The sequence below is a fragment of the Hydra viridissima genome, unplaced genomic scaffold (assembly GCF_058129835.1).
Source record: "Hydra viridissima isolate aposymbiotic clone 2 unplaced genomic scaffold, HvirCarnegie_v1 scaffold_4, whole genome shotgun sequence".
NCBI lineage: Eukaryota > Metazoa > Cnidaria > Hydrozoa > Anthoathecata > Hydridae > Hydra > Hydra viridissima.
Window position 1 is genome coordinate 16,956,175 of NW_028324303.1, and position 19,504 is coordinate 16,975,678.

At 24.8% G+C, this 19,504-nt stretch overlaps 1 protein-coding gene across 2 annotated transcripts in view; it reads right to left on the reverse strand.

The window, feature by feature from the left end:
• Nucleotides 1-16,475, reverse strand: part of LOC149890176 (uncharacterized) — a 28,366-nt gene extending 11,891 nt beyond the window's left edge. The window contains exons 1-20 of one of the 2 annotated variants that reach the window (XM_090085637.1): nt 16,156-16,475; nt 15,552-15,782; nt 13,840-13,988; nt 13,303-13,495; nt 13,015-13,098; nt 12,731-12,841; nt 11,356-11,455; nt 10,041-10,086; nt 8,525-8,768; nt 8,278-8,326; nt 8,006-8,148; nt 7,797-7,883; nt 5,192-5,343; nt 4,446-4,521; nt 3,475-3,602; nt 3,115-3,253; nt 2,957-3,036; nt 1,572-1,632; nt 1,401-1,452; nt 1,066-1,160 (exon numbers count right to left, since the gene is read on the reverse strand). In XM_090085637.1, the coding sequence (XP_089941763.1) occupies nt 1,066-1,160; nt 1,401-1,452; nt 1,572-1,632; nt 2,957-3,036; nt 3,115-3,253; nt 3,475-3,602; nt 4,446-4,521; nt 5,192-5,343; nt 7,797-7,883; nt 8,006-8,148; nt 8,278-8,326; nt 8,525-8,768; nt 10,041-10,086; nt 11,356-11,455; nt 12,731-12,841; nt 13,015-13,098; nt 13,303-13,495; nt 13,840-13,988; nt 15,552-15,782; nt 16,156-16,341 (2,406 nt within the window). In that variant the 5' untranslated portion in view covers nt 16,342-16,475. The remainder of the gene's footprint in view (nt 1-1,065; nt 1,161-1,400; nt 1,453-1,571; nt 1,633-2,956; nt 3,037-3,114; nt 3,254-3,474; nt 3,603-4,445; nt 4,522-5,191; nt 5,344-7,796; nt 7,884-8,005; nt 8,149-8,277; nt 8,327-8,524; nt 8,769-10,040; nt 10,087-11,355; nt 11,456-12,730; nt 12,842-13,014; nt 13,099-13,302; nt 13,496-13,839; nt 13,989-15,551; nt 15,783-16,155) is intronic. The other variant, XM_090085638.1, reaches the window with a different exon arrangement.
• Between the last annotated feature and the right edge of the window lie 3,029 nt (nt 16,476-19,504).

Here is a 19,504-nt window from a genome sequence, read left to right on the forward strand (position 1 = left end):
GGGAGTTAAAGTTGTGGTCATAGTATAGATAAGGTCAATAAGATCTTAAACAATAACTTTCATTCTCCTCAAAATCATCAAAGTTGTGGTCATAGTATAGATAGGGTCAATAAGATCTTAAACAATAACTTTCATTCTTCTCAAATTATCAAAGTTGTGGTCATAGTATAGATAGGGTCAATAAGATCTTAAACAATAACTTTCATTCTCCTTCAATTTACTTTTATATTGACCCTCCCTTTGTTTAAATTTATATTGACAACACAGATTGGTGAACCAGTTTATAACAATGATATCTAAGATGTCATTTAAAGTTAGTGCAATTACTGGGTTTGCTCTTATTACATGTATCTAGAAATTGTAAACCATTTCATAAATATGTTTGATTAAAAATAAAGTTATTTTGAACATATTTGTTTATTAGCTAATTTAATTACAGGCTCAACTTTAAGGTGCTTTTTTATTTGATTAAATATTTTTGTTTCTGTCATAAATAAAGCAGTCTTTTCTATTTATTAAGATTTGTTGTTAGAAAAATATTCCTATTGTATTTCATGAAGCTCTGAAAGAATATACAAAAAGGCATTTGCCATTTATGAGTGTAACTTTTTTTTAAAAAAAAACATTTCACATCTTTTACAAATACACTATGGTTTTAAAAAATTTGAAAAATGAAAATAAAAAATATAAAATGATTTTTTAGAGATTTTAGTTAAAACAGTTTATTTTTATCAATTAAAAACATGACACAAAATTCTGATTAATTTAGATGTTAAAAATTGTAAAAAATCCAATTTTAAATATTTCTTACTGCGTGCATCAAACTTTTAAGTTGCAGTTACTTATGAAAATTGTCTGATCATCATACAACTTGATCATCTTATAACTTTCTAGGTAGTTTTTAGATTATTTAGTAGATACCTTCAAAATCAAAGTACTAAACCCTTAAAAGTTGTAAACCAACCTCCCTTAACATACAACTGCATTAAAATAATACAATGCATAGAAATTATATATTATATATACAAATATACTGCAAGAGTAATAATAAGTAAAGGATGATACCCCTGAACTAGTTTCATTGCCTTTTTTATCACTTTCCCAATTCAAAGTTTTCCAGTCAAAGACAAAGTACTTTTTTTCTTTCTCTCTTGATGGTGCTAGTTAATAAATATAAATATAAGTGTTGCTAGTTAACAAACAATTTTTCAAAATATTTTGTGTAATGATTTCAAAAAGTGAAAGTAAACTATGACTACAACTTTATTTACCATTAAAAATACTTTGATTATCAAATTTATTTGTAGTTATGCTTAAATTGACTATAGATAATTGTTATATTGCTATATTGGTTACTATAACTATATTATCAATTTGATTGAAAAATTGTATATACTTACATCTCAAGAGCTTGCCTATTTTGTTACAGACATCTGTTATCTTTTTCCTATTCTTTTAAGAGAAAATTAAAGAATATATGAACTATTTCCTGCTTTCCTATTTTTTTTCCTTTTTTTTTTTAAACACTAATAGTAAAAACAAAAAGAGAAGCAAATAATAAAAGTTCCTACCGTAGATACAAAGCATAACACATCATTAAATAGATCACTTAAATCGACTGAGCAGTGAGATCTAAAATAACATAAATAATAAAAGATCTAAATGTCATTAAAAAAAGTATCAAGCAAATGCTGACTGAAAAGTAATCAATTTATATTAATACTGACAAGAAAACTTAAACAACTAAAACCAGTAAATCAACTCTAAATACAATAGCCATTATGTCATAAACAGGGGCTATTTTAAAGAAAGCCTATTCATTTTTAAATACATTACCTACATATTGCCTTAAAACCTAAACTGGTTTCATTTATTGAAACTTATACATAAATTTTTACATTTGTGTGTGTGCCTGTGTGTGTACTTACTTAATGGAGCCGTGTGGGAAGGAAAAGTTTGAGGCCATCTGACACACTATTTTAAACTACTGCACTTCACCAGCAGGTTTTACTTGCAGGTATATCCAATATCCATACATTTTTTAGCCATACTAAGTATATATTAGAGAATAGTATAGTCACTTTCCCCTCACCTTAAGAACATATCAAAGATTTCTACCTTACTCATATAAACAATAATTACCGCTACACTTGTGGAGCTGCAATATGTATTGTTACTAAACTATAACAATTTTAACGCAATAAAATCACTTTTAGTGAAAACACTTCCATAGATGTTTCTTTTGTAGGTTATGTTTGTTTTGTATTCTAAACACCATTACAATATATGCATAACACATGGGTGTTTTGTTAACTGTTATGTATATATTGTAATGGGGATTATGATAAACACAATCACCATTACAATATATACATAACAATATAATAGATTGTTTATGTTATTCACAACAACATGAGATTGTTTAACAAATCAAACAGTTATAAATCCAAAAAAAATGACTGACAATTTTTAAAAAAGCAGAAAATAAAAGAAAGACAATACATAAGAAATAAAAAAGATAAGAAATGAAAAAGGGGATTTTCACATTTTGTAAGTTCAGACTGCTATTATGATAGACTTAAGTATTTTCAAATGACCATCCAGCTGAAAGACAGCAACTAGTGGCAAAATGCAATGCGCTACCTGATAGAAATGCACAGAATTCATTTCTATCTTCTTTAGCCTCAGAGTGTCAATTACTGATACTAAAGAAGATAGAAATGAAAAAAAGGAGCATTTTTATCTGAAGTATTTTTATGATTGAAAGTTGAAACTTTCTTTCCTATTAACAGAATTCAAGTATATTAGAAAAATTGTATTCAATATTTTTTATTATTATGTTGTATTTATTAAACAGTGTACTGTTTAAGTGTAACAAACAATACATGAATACATCTTATAAGCTATAATTTCTTGTAAAACAACTAAGATAGTAATCAAATAAAAAAAGGCTCACGGAGATTCTAAATTCATGTATGCAAGTGGAGAGCTGTATGAAGACTTTTGATTCAAATGCTCATGAAAAAATTTTTTCATCTAAAAAAAAAGAAAAAGAAGTGTTTAAACTTGATATTTAAAATGCCAAAATAATGGAAGAAAACAATCCATGAATACCTCTGAGTATGTTAAAGTTTTGAATGGAATTTCCAAAGTGAATAGCTGCCAAATTGTTAAACCAAATGCCCAAATATCTGTTTCTTTTGTAAATACTGGCTTTTCATTTAAAAATATTTCTGGAGCATAATGTGTACAGCTGAAAGTAAGAATAAAGTTTTTACTTTTGTTGTTGTTTTTTTTTCTATTTATATTTTTAATAATTTTGAATTTGATTGAAAAATTTATACCACATTTTTTCTTACAAAAAGAAGTTGCTGTTGTTTAATTGTATAAGAAATACAATTTCTAATATGACTAATGGTACCAAGGTAAAACTCAATAGAAGTTTGCTTTTAAGGAATCAAAATCCATACTTACTTTTTTATAACATAAGAACTTTTAATTTTGTCAGACAGCTTCCACATGACACATGAATTAGCTAACTTTATACTCTGAACATCCTGTAGGTATATGTTTTTTAATTGCAAATCACCATGTACTAGTTCCTATAATGAATAGACCTAATTTTTTTTTACAAACAAAACAGCAAGTCAGTGATTGCCATACTTTTCTAAAGCAAACAAGATAAGTAAACAAAAAATATTTTTTTAATAACAATAATAATAATAATAATAATAATAATAATAATAATAATAATAATAATAATAATAATAATAAAAATAATAATAGTAATAATAATAATAATAATAATAATAATAATAATAATAATAATAATAATAATAAAAATAATAATAATAATAATAATAATAATAATAATAATAATAATAATAATAATAATAATAATAATAATAATAATAATAATAATGATAACAATAATAATAATAATAATGATAACAATAATAATAGTAATAATAATAGTAATAATAATAATAATAATAATACCAATAATAATATTAATAATAATAATAATAATAATAATAATAATAATAATAATAATAACAACAATAATAACAATAATAATAACAATAATAATAATAATAACAATAATAATAATAAGTAAGTTTTCTAAAGCAAACAAGATAAGTAAACAAAAAATTTTTTTTTAAATGTAAAAAATGGAGGCAGACAGAAAAAATTTCCGTATCTATAAACAATAAAAACTTTACATAAAAAATAACATTTAATGTGCTTTAAAAATTTAGAGTGCTCAAGTACAATAGCGCAGCTCAAAATATCATAACTGTTTTGGATTAAAAATCACAAAAAATCAAGTCTTGCTTTAAAATGATATGTCCACTTATTATAAAACCTACCATTATTCATTCTTATTCCAAAATAATTATCAATTAATGCTCTACATTTTAGAGCACTACAAATGAAAAAAATACCTTTGAATGGAGAAAAGTTACTGCATCACTCAACTGACGTAGATATTTCAGTAATGAACCATATGTAATACTGTCTCTAAAAAATGGTAACACTTAAGATAAAAAAACAAAGATAAGTAAAATCAAATTTCCTAAAAAATTTACTAATCAGCATCCAGGCTCCTCTATACTGGGCTAAATGAACTATACCCCAGCAGTGCCAATGATCCAGGGACGCTTAAGAACTTAGAGAATAAGAAGCAATATTTAAAAAAATCTATTTTATTTGAAATATCTATTTATCTTATTTATTAAGAAAATTATACAAATATACTTTTACAATTTAGTTGTAGAAAGATCATTTACAGCATTAAAAAAGATAAAAACTTATGTTTGGCCATCTTTAGGAATATCCAAATATAAGTTATATGAAGATAAGTTAAGAGTTTTATATACAGAAGAAAAAATAATAGAAAAAATAAATTCAAAAGAAAAATGGCGCAAAATACAAATTAACTAGAAAAAGTTTTAATGTCTGTTGTTTGAGTTTAGGTGCTTCAGAAGAAAAATTTTTTGTAATACATATATATTTTATATACATATATATTTTTTATATACATATTTTATATACATATATATTTTATCTTGAAGTGTAACTATCATTTAAATAACTTGATTAGGGTACCTAAATTTTTAAGACAAGGGCACTTGAACTTTTTAAAAGAGCGCTGTCAGTATCTCAAACTTAAGAATAAAAAAAGGTTTACCTAACTTTTGGCAAATAACTTTCTAAATTTCCCAATTCCAAATATTCAAATGCTAATAACAGGCTGTTATCTAACAATGATAATCCCACAAACTGAACGATGTGTTTATGATCATGTAGACACATTAATGATTGTGCAACAGCATTTACATACTGAATGTAAAGAAAGATAAATCATTATTTTTTTTATTTCTCTTTATTTAATATTTGAAAGAAAAAGTTTTTTAGAAAAAATAATTTTCTTTCATAAAAGTTATTTGAAAAAAATCTTTTTAGACATAAAAAGTAAAATAAAGATAATGATAACAAAAACAATAACAACAAAAAAAAAATAAGTAGTAGTAATGATAACAATATTAGTAGTAGTAATAATGATAACAACAACAATAATAATAATAATAACAATAATAATAATAATAACAATAATAATAATAATAATAATAATAATAATAATAATAATAATAATAATAATAATAATAATAATAATAATAATAATAATGATAACAATAATAATAACAAAACTAATAATAGTTACAATAATAATAACAAAACTAATAATAGTTACAATAATAATAATAATAATAATAATAATAATAATAATAATAATAATAATAATAATAATAATAATAATAATAATAATAATAATAATAAAAATAATAATAATAAAAATAATAATAATAATAATAATAACAATAATAATAATAACAATAACAATAATAATAATAACAATAATAATAATAACAATAATAACAATAATAATAAAAAATAATGATAAAAAATAATCCTTTAAAAAAGTTTCTCATAATGAGAAGAAACAAAATTATTTAATTTATCATATTTGGGAATTTTTGTCATGGAGACGATACTATGATGTGTTGCTAAATATTTTCAGAGGCTGTTTTTTTAACATTCAGTACAGTTTTTTTTAACATACAGTACAGTTTTTTTAACATACAGTACAGTTTTTTTAACATACAGTACAGTTTTTTTAACATACAGTACAGTTTTTTTAACATACAGTACAGTTTTTTTTTTTCAGTGCAAAGATTTTTTTAAAGTATTTCTTTTCACAAACTTTTCTCAAATCAGCTGAACTTTATACTAAATGTTTTTTATGTTAATTCAATTCATAACACAAAAATTATAAATTATAATGGTTAATTAAAGCTTTTTTTTTAAAAGGCTCCCATGTAAAAGTTTAGAAACAGTGTCATACTCTGCAATTAAATCATGTTTTTGTAAACAAAAGCATAATTAAAGGCCAAAATATTTGTGAAATATAATAACTCAATTACTGTGAGATATTTCAAAAGCAGTAAAGTGTAACTAATCTTCAAAATATTTGTGTATAAGTTTTATAATTTGATTAATTCGTATACCCTCCTCTTACTGTGACTAAATTAAATCTTAACAGTTTTGACTTTTTTTTGATGAAATTATATTTTTTTATTTTTGCTATTGACTTGTTATACTTTTAAAAACACAGTAATTTTAAATCAACAACTTTGCAGATCAAAACATAACATGGTCTTTATGACAATTAATATCTATTTTTACTAAATTTTTTTTGTTTATTTGTTAATTAGCACCCTTTAGCTTACAATAATTAATTTAAATCATTATAAATGAATGATTAATTACCTAAATTATTATATAAATTTTGTTATTATTTTGTTATTATCAAGATATTTAAAGGTATTGAAAAGATTGATATCAAACAAAATCAAGCAATGAACTCTATTTGCTCATCAGGTCCAGCATCTAACCTTAGAGGAGCAAAACATAAATTGAAACCTGTTTTGGTTAGAAATTGTATAAAAAGGCAATATTTTTTCAGTAATAGAGTTGTTTATGGATGGAATAGTCTACCAGCAGAAGCAATTCAATCAATTACACTTAACAGCTTCAAATCAAACTTGTAATTGGTCGATTTAAAAGCAATAGCAAACAAGACGAAAATCAAGAAAGCTTATTATTAACACTTTGTTATTTAAAACTGAACAATAATTAATATATATCGGCTGTCATAGATATTGCCTGGCGCTTTATCTTAACAGCATTAACTTTTTTATTATTATCATTTATTATTATTTATTATTATTATTGTTATTATTATTATTATTGTTATTATTATTATTATTATTATTATTATTGTTATTATTATTATTATTATTATTATTATTATTATTATTATTATTATTATTATTATTATTATTATTATTATTATTATTATTATTATTATTATTATTATTATTATTATTATTGTTATTATTATTATTATTATTATTATTATTATTATTATTATTATTATTATTATTATTATTATTATTATTATTATTATTATTATTATTATTATTATTATTATTATTATTATTATTATTATTATTATTATTATTATTATTATTATTATTATTATTATTATTATTATTATTATTATTATTATTATTATTATTATTATTATTATTATTATTATTTTATTAAGAGGAACTTAGTTTTCTTTTCTTTATTTGTTCACACTTAAGAACTCAAGAGAAACAAGAAACTGCAAAAGTCTTTATCAAAAGGAAATATCAAATATTTTAAAAAGAAACAAAATTTTTTCTTACTTCAGCAGAAACATCGTCAAATCTTTTTAAGATTAATTGTTTATTATCATTCTTTTTTACATACTTCATTACCTCACCAAAAGCACCCTTAAAAGAAATGAAGTTTTAAAATTGATCACTCATTCATAAATATACTATAAAGGGAATTATTATGTAAATTTTATTCTATAAAGATAAACCTTTAAGAAAACAAAAATTTGAAATCTCACTTTTTTTAATCGCTCCTCACATCTTAACTGATCTTGACCAAGAAGAAGTGGTGAAAAAGACATTATCTTTGATAAAAATGGATTTTTTCTGTTTGGTAGGCTGGGATGAATATGTGCAGGGTCATTGTAAAATGGAACATTCCCTGCATAAGAAAATTAAAATATTTTAGCTTACTCCCATTCTAATAATTTTTTTATAAACAGATTTACAATAAAATTTACTAATAACTGCTTTTAATTAACTCGCAGCAAAATTATTGAAAAATACAAACCAGAAAGTCTTGGTACATAGTTTTTTTTCAGAATAACACCTAGTTCATTCTAAAGAGACAAAAATTAAAAAAAAGTAAAAAAAATTAACAAATTAAAAAATAGTATTATCTGACATCAATTAGTTTTAGTAAAAACAATTGGAATTCTATCTTCATAATAAATAAATGGAATATTAAACAGCTTTTTTCAAAAAATATTTTGATAAATATTGGTTTACACCCTAAAAAATATTTTTAGGAACCAAACCTCTGCTTTAGGATCTTTGTAACTGTTTTGCAATACATTCAGTGACTCAAATTTCTTCCCATTTTCAAGAATAAAGCCACTCCAGTTATCTTCTTGACAATATTTAATTTCAATATGCTTTACAATTGCATCTTGAGAAATGAATGATAAAATAAAGAAAAAGTGTTTTTTCCAGTGTTCACGAAACAAATAGTTTCCCTCTTCTATGCCTTTTGCTGTTATAATGTTTTCAGCTACTTTTTGGCTGGAGTAAAAAAGAATAATTAGTAAAATAGTGTTTAGCTTCATACTGTATGCAAAAAAACAAACAACCAAGAACATATTTTGGTGGTCCATTTTAAACTTTTCAATTTTTTTTTTTTTTTTTACCAGTGATATCATTTGATCTAAAAATGTTAAATAGCAAAAATGACAAATTTCAGCCATTTTTTAGAAGTGTTGAGCAAAATTTGTAAGCATTAACTGTTATTGTTCCTCAGTAGGATTCACAAAATGTCCTTATTGATGACTAGAGAATAATTTTACAAAATTTGATTGATTTAATATAAGCTGGCTTCCATAGCAAAGAAAGTTGATAGGTCAAAAATGTCAACAAAAATGTCTCTATTAAAACAGAAGAGACAGAAACAGTACTTAGATCAGGAAAAAATTTTTTATTGAATCCAAGACAAATTACAGTTGTTGGTATAAAAAAATATATATATTGTCACTAAATGAAGTAGACATTTATCTCATTTAAACCATTTAATTGTTTTTTCTTGGATAACTTTAAACTTGAAGGTCAGAAGTTAAACATTTAATCAGAGTATCAGAACAACTTCAAAGACTTCAATATTACAAAGGAATTTGCAAAACAATCTTTGTTTACAAAACAATCTTTTTACAAAAGAATTTGTATACAATCTTTCTTTACAAAACAATCTTTTTACAAAAGAATTTGTATACAATCTTTCTTTACAAAACAATCTTTTTACAAAAGAATTTGTAAAACAATCTTTGTTTACAAAACAATCTTTTTACAAAAAATTTACAAAATCTTTCCTGTGTCAACAATGTTACAGAGTAAGATATCAAAGTTATAGGAGACATCAAGGACAAATGTTTCCATTAAAGTGGGTAGATATCAACTTGCTCAAGTTATTGAAAAACATTGAAATAGCTTCATAGGAGCATATCACTCAAACAAATCAATTTAAAGGAATTGCCAACAAACAAAAAGATGACATTTTAATAAAGTGATTAACTTCAAATTTATAAATTATTTCAAGAAAATTTTTTGAAGGATTTGCACAAATAGTTGTAAATTAATCAAATTTTGCATGATTATTTCTCAGTCATTAATAAAGTTATTACATAACTCCTGCTTAGAAAAAAAATAATAAGGGGTCAGAAAAAGTTGTGCAATATTTGTACAATCCTTTACCCAACTTTCCAATGTCTTGTGGGGGGGGACGGACTAAATATCATCTTAAATTCTTAACTTTCAAAAAAATTTTAAAAATGTTAACAAACTTACTTAATAGGTCCATGTACCATACCATCTTTCAGCATTTCACAAGTATCTAAATATTTAAAAAATATCATTCATGTCTTGAGAAAACAAATACCTTGTATACTAAGATATAAGTCAATTTAGTGCATCAGTCATCTATTTTTAACTGAAAAGAGTAAGCAATGCTTTATAACTGAATTAGATAAGTATGTAAGTTGACTTGTTGTATAAGTCCAGGAAATGAAAGATTTGAAAACATTTATCCAATAAATACTCTTATCCTTTTTGGTTACACTCAAGACATTTGTAGTATTGATTAAATTATTTTAAATTTCTGGTCCTACAAATTAAACAATTGGCAGGCTGCAGAATGTTGCATTTGCTTCCTGTAGCTTCTTTTTATATGAAAGAATAAAAGAAATAAGAATAATGAAGAACTAAGAATATAGAAGAGCTCTGCTAACGCATAACTTTTTAAACAATTATGTAAACTCTTACACAGAATTTGTCAGGATCAAAAAATAGCATTTTCTTTCTGTAGCTCTATCACAAAAAAAGTATTTAAAGTTTTTTTTTTTTGACAATTTCATTATACTACAGTTTTATTTCCATATGCTTTTCCCATATTGAAAAGCATGCTGCAATTTAATTATGTGGTTTACTGTTTAAGCTACATAGTTTAAAAAAGTAGAGTAAACCATTTTTTATGTGGTTTGCTCTTTACTTCTTTAAACTATGTAGCTTACTCTTTAACTAAACAAAACAGATTATTAGAAATTTTCTGATGTTAATTGAGCCATGGTATTTAGAAACTAATTTGCTTTAGTCATGCTTTTTGGAAGCATGATTTTCAAAAAGTATGAAAACTGTGTTTTTATTGGTGCAATTATGATAGATGGTCATCTAACTAACGGTAAATTTTGATATATCAAAAAAATTTTCTTTGAATAATTGAAGTGGTTTGGATAATTGAAGTGTGACAAAGGGCAAAAACAGTAAGTATCTCAGATGAGCCCACTTTATGGGGTGAGACAGCTTGACTTAATTATTTTTTAATTTTGGAAAATTTATCTTTTTAATAGATATCGTGAAAGTACATAGCAAGATCACTTTTTTTCTATTCATAATTTGAATTTTTAAATTATTATTAAGATTGAAGTTGAGATCTGTATCATTTCACCCCAAATCTCAAAGCTTGTTTTTAAAGAGTATGTAGTATAAAAAAATTTAAGGATATTATATCATAACAACAAAAGCTAATATAGAAAAATCAAGTTTACAAGTAAAACAAGAAATAGAAATATCAAATAAATATAGAAACATTTCAAGCATTTCTTACCATACAACAATGAATCATATTGATTGACCAGCAACCTATAATATCCCTCCATAAAACTGCAAAAAGATTCACATTCTTCTTCAGATTCACAGAATAGAATCTAAATGAATTTGCCAAATGTAAAAAAATTTGAAAAAATACTTGAAACTGAACCACAAAGGATTGAGAATTAGACATTATGGATAGTGCTAAATATCATTTGATTGATATTTAATTTTGATTTTTAAAAAATAAGAGCTTTTAAATGTGTTTATGGTGTTTAGCTTGATTGCTATTTGATGCTTTTTTAAAAATTCTTTTAATAACTGCTTAAAAATGCTGAGAAAAATTGAATAAAAAGCATAAGAAATTCCAAACTTTAATAGTAAGAATGTAAAACTTTACTATATAACAAGGTTGATACCAAAATCCTTATATTTTGATTTTATTTGACTCTAAAAATCTCAAACTTATGTTGTCACAAATATGCCATGTTTTTAAAAGTTTATCTTATATGTTTTCAGGTGGCAGGAGAAAATAAAACATTTTAAGTTGAACAATTTAAATCAAAACCCAACAAGAAGAATTTTAAACCATATTATATATATATAAATTATACAAATAAAATATAAAAAACCTAACTAAAAGACCCTTGCTCATACACTAAATTGAATTTCTCAATAATGTAAATTAAGAAATCCTTAAAGAAGGATTCACCATAACTCAGAATACTTTTAATACTTGTTGATTTTTTAATGACCTTATGCAAAGTCATGACCTTATGATAGTCAAACTACAAAAAATATAATTGATGATTATGAGCCTAGATACTAGGCCGGTATATAGGGATTGTAATCTATATAATATCTAAAGCAAACATAATTTAACAGTAATTTATTTACACTGCTGACTCATATTAATTAATGGTTAAATATCTTTATCATTAAATTTGTTGAAAATTTATTTATACTTTAACAGTTTTTATGCTGTCAGTGTTTTTTATTACCAATTTATTCTTAACTTGATATTTCTTGGAAGAATTTTATATCCATGCACCAGCTTAGCCCAAGAGCATATTTATTTGCATTTCTGAAAGTATCAACTATTATTTTTTACACTTTTCACATTTCTAAAAGAATTAACTATTATTCTTTTATACTTTCAATCAAACTCTCTATTCCATTCATTCTTTTACCCCCAAATTGGAATTGTTTTCAAATGAAAGAAAATAATATTTTCTATCTGCTTTTATATTTATCATTGCAACATCATTTCACAAAAATATAACATTCATGATGATATATAAAATGAGCTTCTCAGCCCAGCATTTAACTATTCATTTCAAAATTTACTATTTCTAGAAATTTATTTCATTATTTGTTGTTTTATCTTTTACCTCAACTCGTTCATTTCGTCTAAGAATTTTAAGTTCCCTTCCTTTTCCATTAACATAATCCAGGACTTTAACGCCACAAATTTCACTGTAAGGTGATTGCCATATGCATGACTATAAAAAACATTAACAAGTCATATTCAATTGAAATAAAAAAGTTTATGGAAATTATTTTATTTATACTTTTATTTTCAATTGAGAAAACTCAAAGTTAAAACAATAACAGTTTTAATTCTCAAAACGCATTTATAATTACAATTAGTTATCCACAAACAACTTTTTTTTACCCTGACATTAGATACAGTAAACTTGCAACAAATATTCGTTGGAGTTAAAAATATTTCTCTTTTAATAACTTTATCACCTTCATACTAAACCAAAAATTTAGCATTGTAAATGTTCAATATAAGCTATTAATATTATACTCAATTAAGATGTAAATTTTAAAAGTGAAAAAGCAACTAAAAGCATATTTTGAAATTATACTTCATCGAGACAAATTAAATAAAAAGCGAACCTTTAATCCAATGATCAAATTTTTAATAATATTTATCTACATTTACTTCTTTGTTTACCTTTATCATACAAAAAAGCTCTTCTCTGTAATGTTCTAAGTGTTCAATTTCAATAATAAAATCATTCCCAGGGTCAGAAACATTTTTAAAACCTTCCAAAGATCTTTCAATTTTCTGCTTGCATTTAGAAATATCACGATCAACACCTCGGTTAGGATATTTTCGCAAGATACCATCAATGTTAAAGAGGTCTCTTAAAAATATTTTTAAAATATGAACAACTTTACATTTAAATTCTAAGTGCATCACTAACTTAAACAATAGAGATAGCAATAATCGTTTGAATAATGGTAGCAAGTTGTAAAAATATTTTTTATAAATTTTTTTCATATAATTAGCTTGAATATGTGGTGCACAGTGCAGGCTCCAAAATGGGACAAACCTAAACCATAAATACTTCCTTTTCATTTAGAAACACTCATAAATAACTTTTGCTCCGAATAAATCAATTGACTGGGATTTCTGTAACATATGATAAATAATAAGTTGGTGGCATTTAAGTAGTAAAAATCATAAAATCAAGAAATTATTACTTACTTTTTTTTATTTTTCAACAGATCTTTTAAAGGAACAAAAGTTTTTTGGTGGACAATGTACATTTCTAAGATAACCATTCTTAATAAGTCAGCCTCATTTTTACTTTCCACCAAATTAGCATAAACTCCATTTTTAAAATCATAGCGACACTAAATAGAAACAAAATTAAAAAATGAAGAAAAAACATAGTACAAATATTTTCTAAAACTACCTGTTATACAACCAGGTTACATTGGGTTGAAAAAAGAACCCCTTTTTTTTTCAGAAAAAAATAAAACATTTTTACACAAACAATGAATTTTATTCAAATATATATTTTCAGAATTCTAAGCTCATAGAATTCTGGTCTTTATTAGTAGAAATAGATGGTAATCTGATGGTGTATAACCAGAGCTTAATGGTGGATGTGGCATCCCAACCAAGCTGCAATAATACTTCATGAGTTACCAAGATATATGTGGTTTATGATTGCTTGCTCCATTTTTATTAGCTGTTGACAGTAAACTACAGAACTGATTACTTGGTTCTTTGGAAGCAGTTAAAATAAACAGCACTTAGTAATCCTATGATTTTTTTGATGCAAACTTTGCTATGGTTTATAATGAATTATTATGATATGACCATGTTTATTTGAATTGATGCTATTGAAGACCTTTTGAATTGATCACATTAGAAATGTGCATCTGAAGTATTGCTTTGATGCATTAAAAGAATCTGTTTCTATTCATTTGGAATCCAAATATCAACTTTTTAAAAAGTTTTTCAACTTTTTAACAAGACTTGTTAATAAAAGCTTGGTATTTGAATTTTAAATAAGTAGATGAGTTGGCCATTTGAATAAATTTTCAATTCCTGAAGGAGTAAACTTAACCATTCTACGATCTCTCATACAGTTATATGATTATCAAATTCAATTACAGATTTGGTTTAGTCATTATCATCTTTGGTAGATCAACTAGATTGTTGTCATCTTTGAATGAAAAATCTTCAGAGCAGAAAAACTTAAAGAAATTCTGACACATAGCATTTCTTAAGCAATCAACATCATGACTTCATGTATCTTTTAGTGAGCCTCAGTAGCTTGTTTATCTTTACAGTATTAAAAAAGCAAAAAATATCAAAAATGTTCATTTATGCACTTAGGTTGACACATTCTTTTTTACACTCAAACTACCAGCTATAATGTAAGCAGCTTTAACAAAATTATGCACAAAAATCTTAAATAAGCTAACAACTATCAAATATTAAAAGTAAAAACTATCAAACATCAGAAGAAAAAAATTATATTGACAAATCTTATTACTAAACTTTCTTTCCAACTTTCATAACTAAAAAAATTTAATGTGTGTAGCTTCATCTTTTTTTATACTAAATTAATGGTAGATAAACCATGATCAAATATAAACTGGATTTTGATATTTTGACCAAAATAAATTTAAAGTTAAAAAAAAAAAAAAGAAAAAAAAAGAAAACCAGTCAAGAGCTAAGAATATATATCTTTACATATATAATATTTAATCAGAAAAACCAAATCAATGAATTTTTTATGTTTAGTTGAATTGAAGAAACAATATTAGAAAAGATATTGTGAAAAGTTAAACATAAATTAGTATTCTTGAGTAAAAAAACTATATTTATTTTTACTTGCATTGTTATATTGTTTGAAAATGTAAAATAGAGTTATAAAAAAAAGTATTAATAAAAATTCTTACTTGCATCAAGTAATACTGATAAGCGCTAACATCTTCACTTTGACGTAAACTTGAAACATTTAGAACTTTAAACTGCAATCGCAAAAAATATTTTAACCTCCTATCTAAATTTTGAACTTTTTTTGTTTGAATAATCCATTTTGGTGCAGATTTCACATAGGTATTCAAGCCGAAAAATATTGCATTACACGGATGAATCTCACGAAGCCTGCATGCCTCTTTTATCAAGTCCTAAAAAATATGTCTTTAATATGGTTTCTACAAATTGACATAGAAAGAAAATGATAATCACAACATGTAGTTACTCAATAATTTGAGATTTTTGATTATGAAAATTTTGTCTTCATGAAACATTACTTATGAGAACAGCTATTGATTGCAATGTATTAGATTTTCAAAACTTTTGAATTAAATTTGGTTTGTGAAAACATTTTTAAATATTAAATCTGAACACCAATATCTGAAAAAAATATGATAGACAACAAAATCATTATGGTGAATTGACTGTATTTTAAAGCTGTACATAATGAGCTACAACCAAGTCAGTAAAAATATTGATGGGTTAAACATGTCTGAAAAAAAAATAAAAGAAAATAATGCTCACTGTAACCAGTAGCTCTCTGGGCTTAATAAAAGATCTTAGAGAAGCTAAGTCTAATTGTTTTGATATTCCATCTATAAAGTGAATTTCCAATTTGTCTGGTGTTTCTTCTACAGTAGTTTTTTTTCGAGGAAGAAGATTTCGTAACCGATCATGAATAAAATTACCCGAATTATTATTACTGCTCATGTTTACTTCTTACCGCAAGCTATTGTCTTTATTTTGATAAAATGACCATTAATTCAGCATTCATTTTCCAAGAATAATTGTAGATCTCCTTTCTGAGATTTCAGCAAAATGGACTTCTGGGTAAAATTGTGAGTAAAGGTGGATTTCCACGGAAGAAATTTTTACGTAGAAATTTTTTAAATTTGATTTCGATTTCGATTTCGGTTTTGGTTCGATTTTTTTTTACTCGATTTTTTTCAAAATCGATATTTCGATTTTCATTTAGGTTTAGATATTTAACTCATTAAGACTACTCAAGTGAGTATTGAAGGCAATAAACCAGCAATGATAATTTAAAAAGAAAGAAAAAAAGACAGGCGTGTTTGAGAAGTAAAAATATCTTGATTGGCTAAGTAGATTCTATTTCTCAGTATTTACATTCTTGGTATTTCGGTTTTCCAAGACTCGTTTAAACATGCAGTTTTATATAATTTTACAAAGCTACAATAGTTTATTGACAGAAAGAGTTTTTGAATATATTTAACCATATTTAACTATGATAGGGTTACTCTTTTTTTTGAGTATTTTTGAAAGTTAGGAAGCTGACCTACTTTAGACCGTTTTTACGGAATTAAAAAGCTAAAACGTTGGCACCTTATCTTCTCTTTATCTTATTTTATCTCTTTATCTTATTATGCTAAGTAAGTCCACCAAAAAAGTTGCATGAAAAGTAAATATCCCTGATCTCACTGAGCGTTTAATTACTTTTAAATTAACTATGCTTGACTCGAAAGCACCATGGACGTATAAGAGATGGACGTGCGAACCATGCTCGTTGTGCATTGTTACAAATCTTTCGTTTTAAACAATAGAAATTTAATTCTGTTAAAGTCTTTCTGTTTCGTCGAAAATTTTTGGTCTCATCTAACCAGTCACATCAACTTCTTTTCAGTTATTAAAGAGAACAGTAATAGAACCAAGTTTTAAGCTTAATTTTATATCGATAGACATTCTTCATTTTTTAGGAAATAACGCTGATGATGATATAGATATTGAGATTATTTACTTAACTACTTTAGTGTATGTATAACTAGAGATATAATAAATAACACAAAATATCAACTAGTTTTGTAGCTACCTAGAGCACATTGGTTTCATGTCCAGGGAACAACTCCATCAAAAAAATAATTTGTCACAGTTTTAAAGAATTTAGCATAGCCAATTTATGGCAAACCACAACAATAGCTAAGTATTTAATATTAACATAATATGATTTACCAGCTGTATATAAACTAATTTTTATTTGACAAAAACAAAGGGCTTATTATGTGCTTTTTATGACAAATGAAATAATATATGAAATATGAAAAATGAAAGAATGAAATATCTGGCCGCATTTTGCAAGATAATTATAAATTTGAATAACTTTTTAAAAGGAATAATTTTTTAAATTTGAATAACTTTAAAAACCCCATTAGAAAATACACCAACTAAAAAACAATGCATAGTGGAATATATATTATGGTGCTTATACAGTAGTCGAGGCAAAAAATTGCGAAATATCGGAAAAATTACTAAAAAAATACACAAAATTAAGGCGATGAATGAAGGACCAAGGAGTTGAATGAAACCAGATTTTGATAAAAAATTTTATTTAAATTTTTTTTACATTTCGCTATACTTTTTTAATCATTTAAAAATTAACCTTACAGGTCTATTAGGCCGGGTGAATAAAAATGAGCAATTGCTTTTACTCAGTAATTGGTCAGCTTTACGCGAATTAAAACTTCAGCAGTTTTCCTCATATTTTTATTCAATTAAAGGTAAGCAATTTACTCAGTAATTGCTCAATTTTACGTGAATAAAAACTTAAGGAAAGTTGTTGAAGTTTCTATTCACGTAAAGCTGACCAATTACTGAGTAAAAGCAATTGCTCATTTTTATTCACCCGGCCTACTTTATCATTAACAGACTTTGTTTACACAAAAAATGTTCCCAAATTTTCAAATTTTCATCTCGAAAAAATTATAAAATCTGTTCGAGCCGACAACTAATTTCCTTTACCTTGGTGTAATTTGTTTAGTAATTTAATAACCTGTCGGCAGCTATTTTAATAGATTTTTTGTTGACGGGTGAAAATTTAGAGTTTGTCGGAAACTCGCATGCTTGCTAATTTTCGCGGTCTCTTTGATGTTAAACAATGAGTTGCACATCCATCTCTTATACGTCTATGAAAGCACCAATTTTCCTTAAACACCGGACGGTAAAGGAAACAAAAATATTAAAGCAAAAAAAGAGCTCTTTTATGACAGTTAAATTCTGCGGCGTTTTAGTAAAGTACCAGATGTTGCAAACAGATTTTCAATAGTCTTTAACAAACCTGAAAATTTTAAGCTTAAGAATTTCATACCTGAAGAAATTGATGTAAATTGAGAACTAAAAGACTGCATTAGCAAAAATTTTTGGCAAACAACTGTTCATATTTTCATCAAAATTGTAAAGAATTTAACTTGAAACATGGGAAAATGATCTTTATCATAAAAATATTCAAAACTTTTTGAAAAGATCAGCTTGTATTACTGAAAATCTTGATAGAGATGTTAAGTTAGAGATTAGCTTGTTCAAGGAGCTGGAACTGGTCAAACTACTTACAAAATAAGATTTAAAAATAAAATCTTTATGTAGAATATCTTTTTTGAAAAATAAAACTAATTATCAACATAAATAACTTTGATAACTAAAAGATTTTTTTTTATCATGTTTTTTAGATTTTATAATAGCAAATAGCTAGTTAATATTAATTCTGTTCAACTTTCCTAAATATCGCTGTGTTACTGTAGCTCTCATTTTTACAGGGAGTTATTAGATTTTGCATAATTTATTAAAAATAATTAAATGCTCAGAGGTATCATGGAGATTTTTTTTTTTTTTAAATTTCTTTTGTAACTTTATTAAATGATTTAATGGAATAGGAAAGTGAGGTTTAAATATTTTAATTTTTCTACACCTAAAATGGAATGGTCTAGCCCACATATTCAACAGTATTAGTCTGCCTTGACAAGGCAATTTTTTTGAGTAAGCAATTAAAGGTTGAGTATGTTGCTTCTAAAAATTAATGTTTATAGTCATAGGATGCTACTGTTTTATTAAGTATCCCAGCAATTGCTGTATCAGACACGTCAGT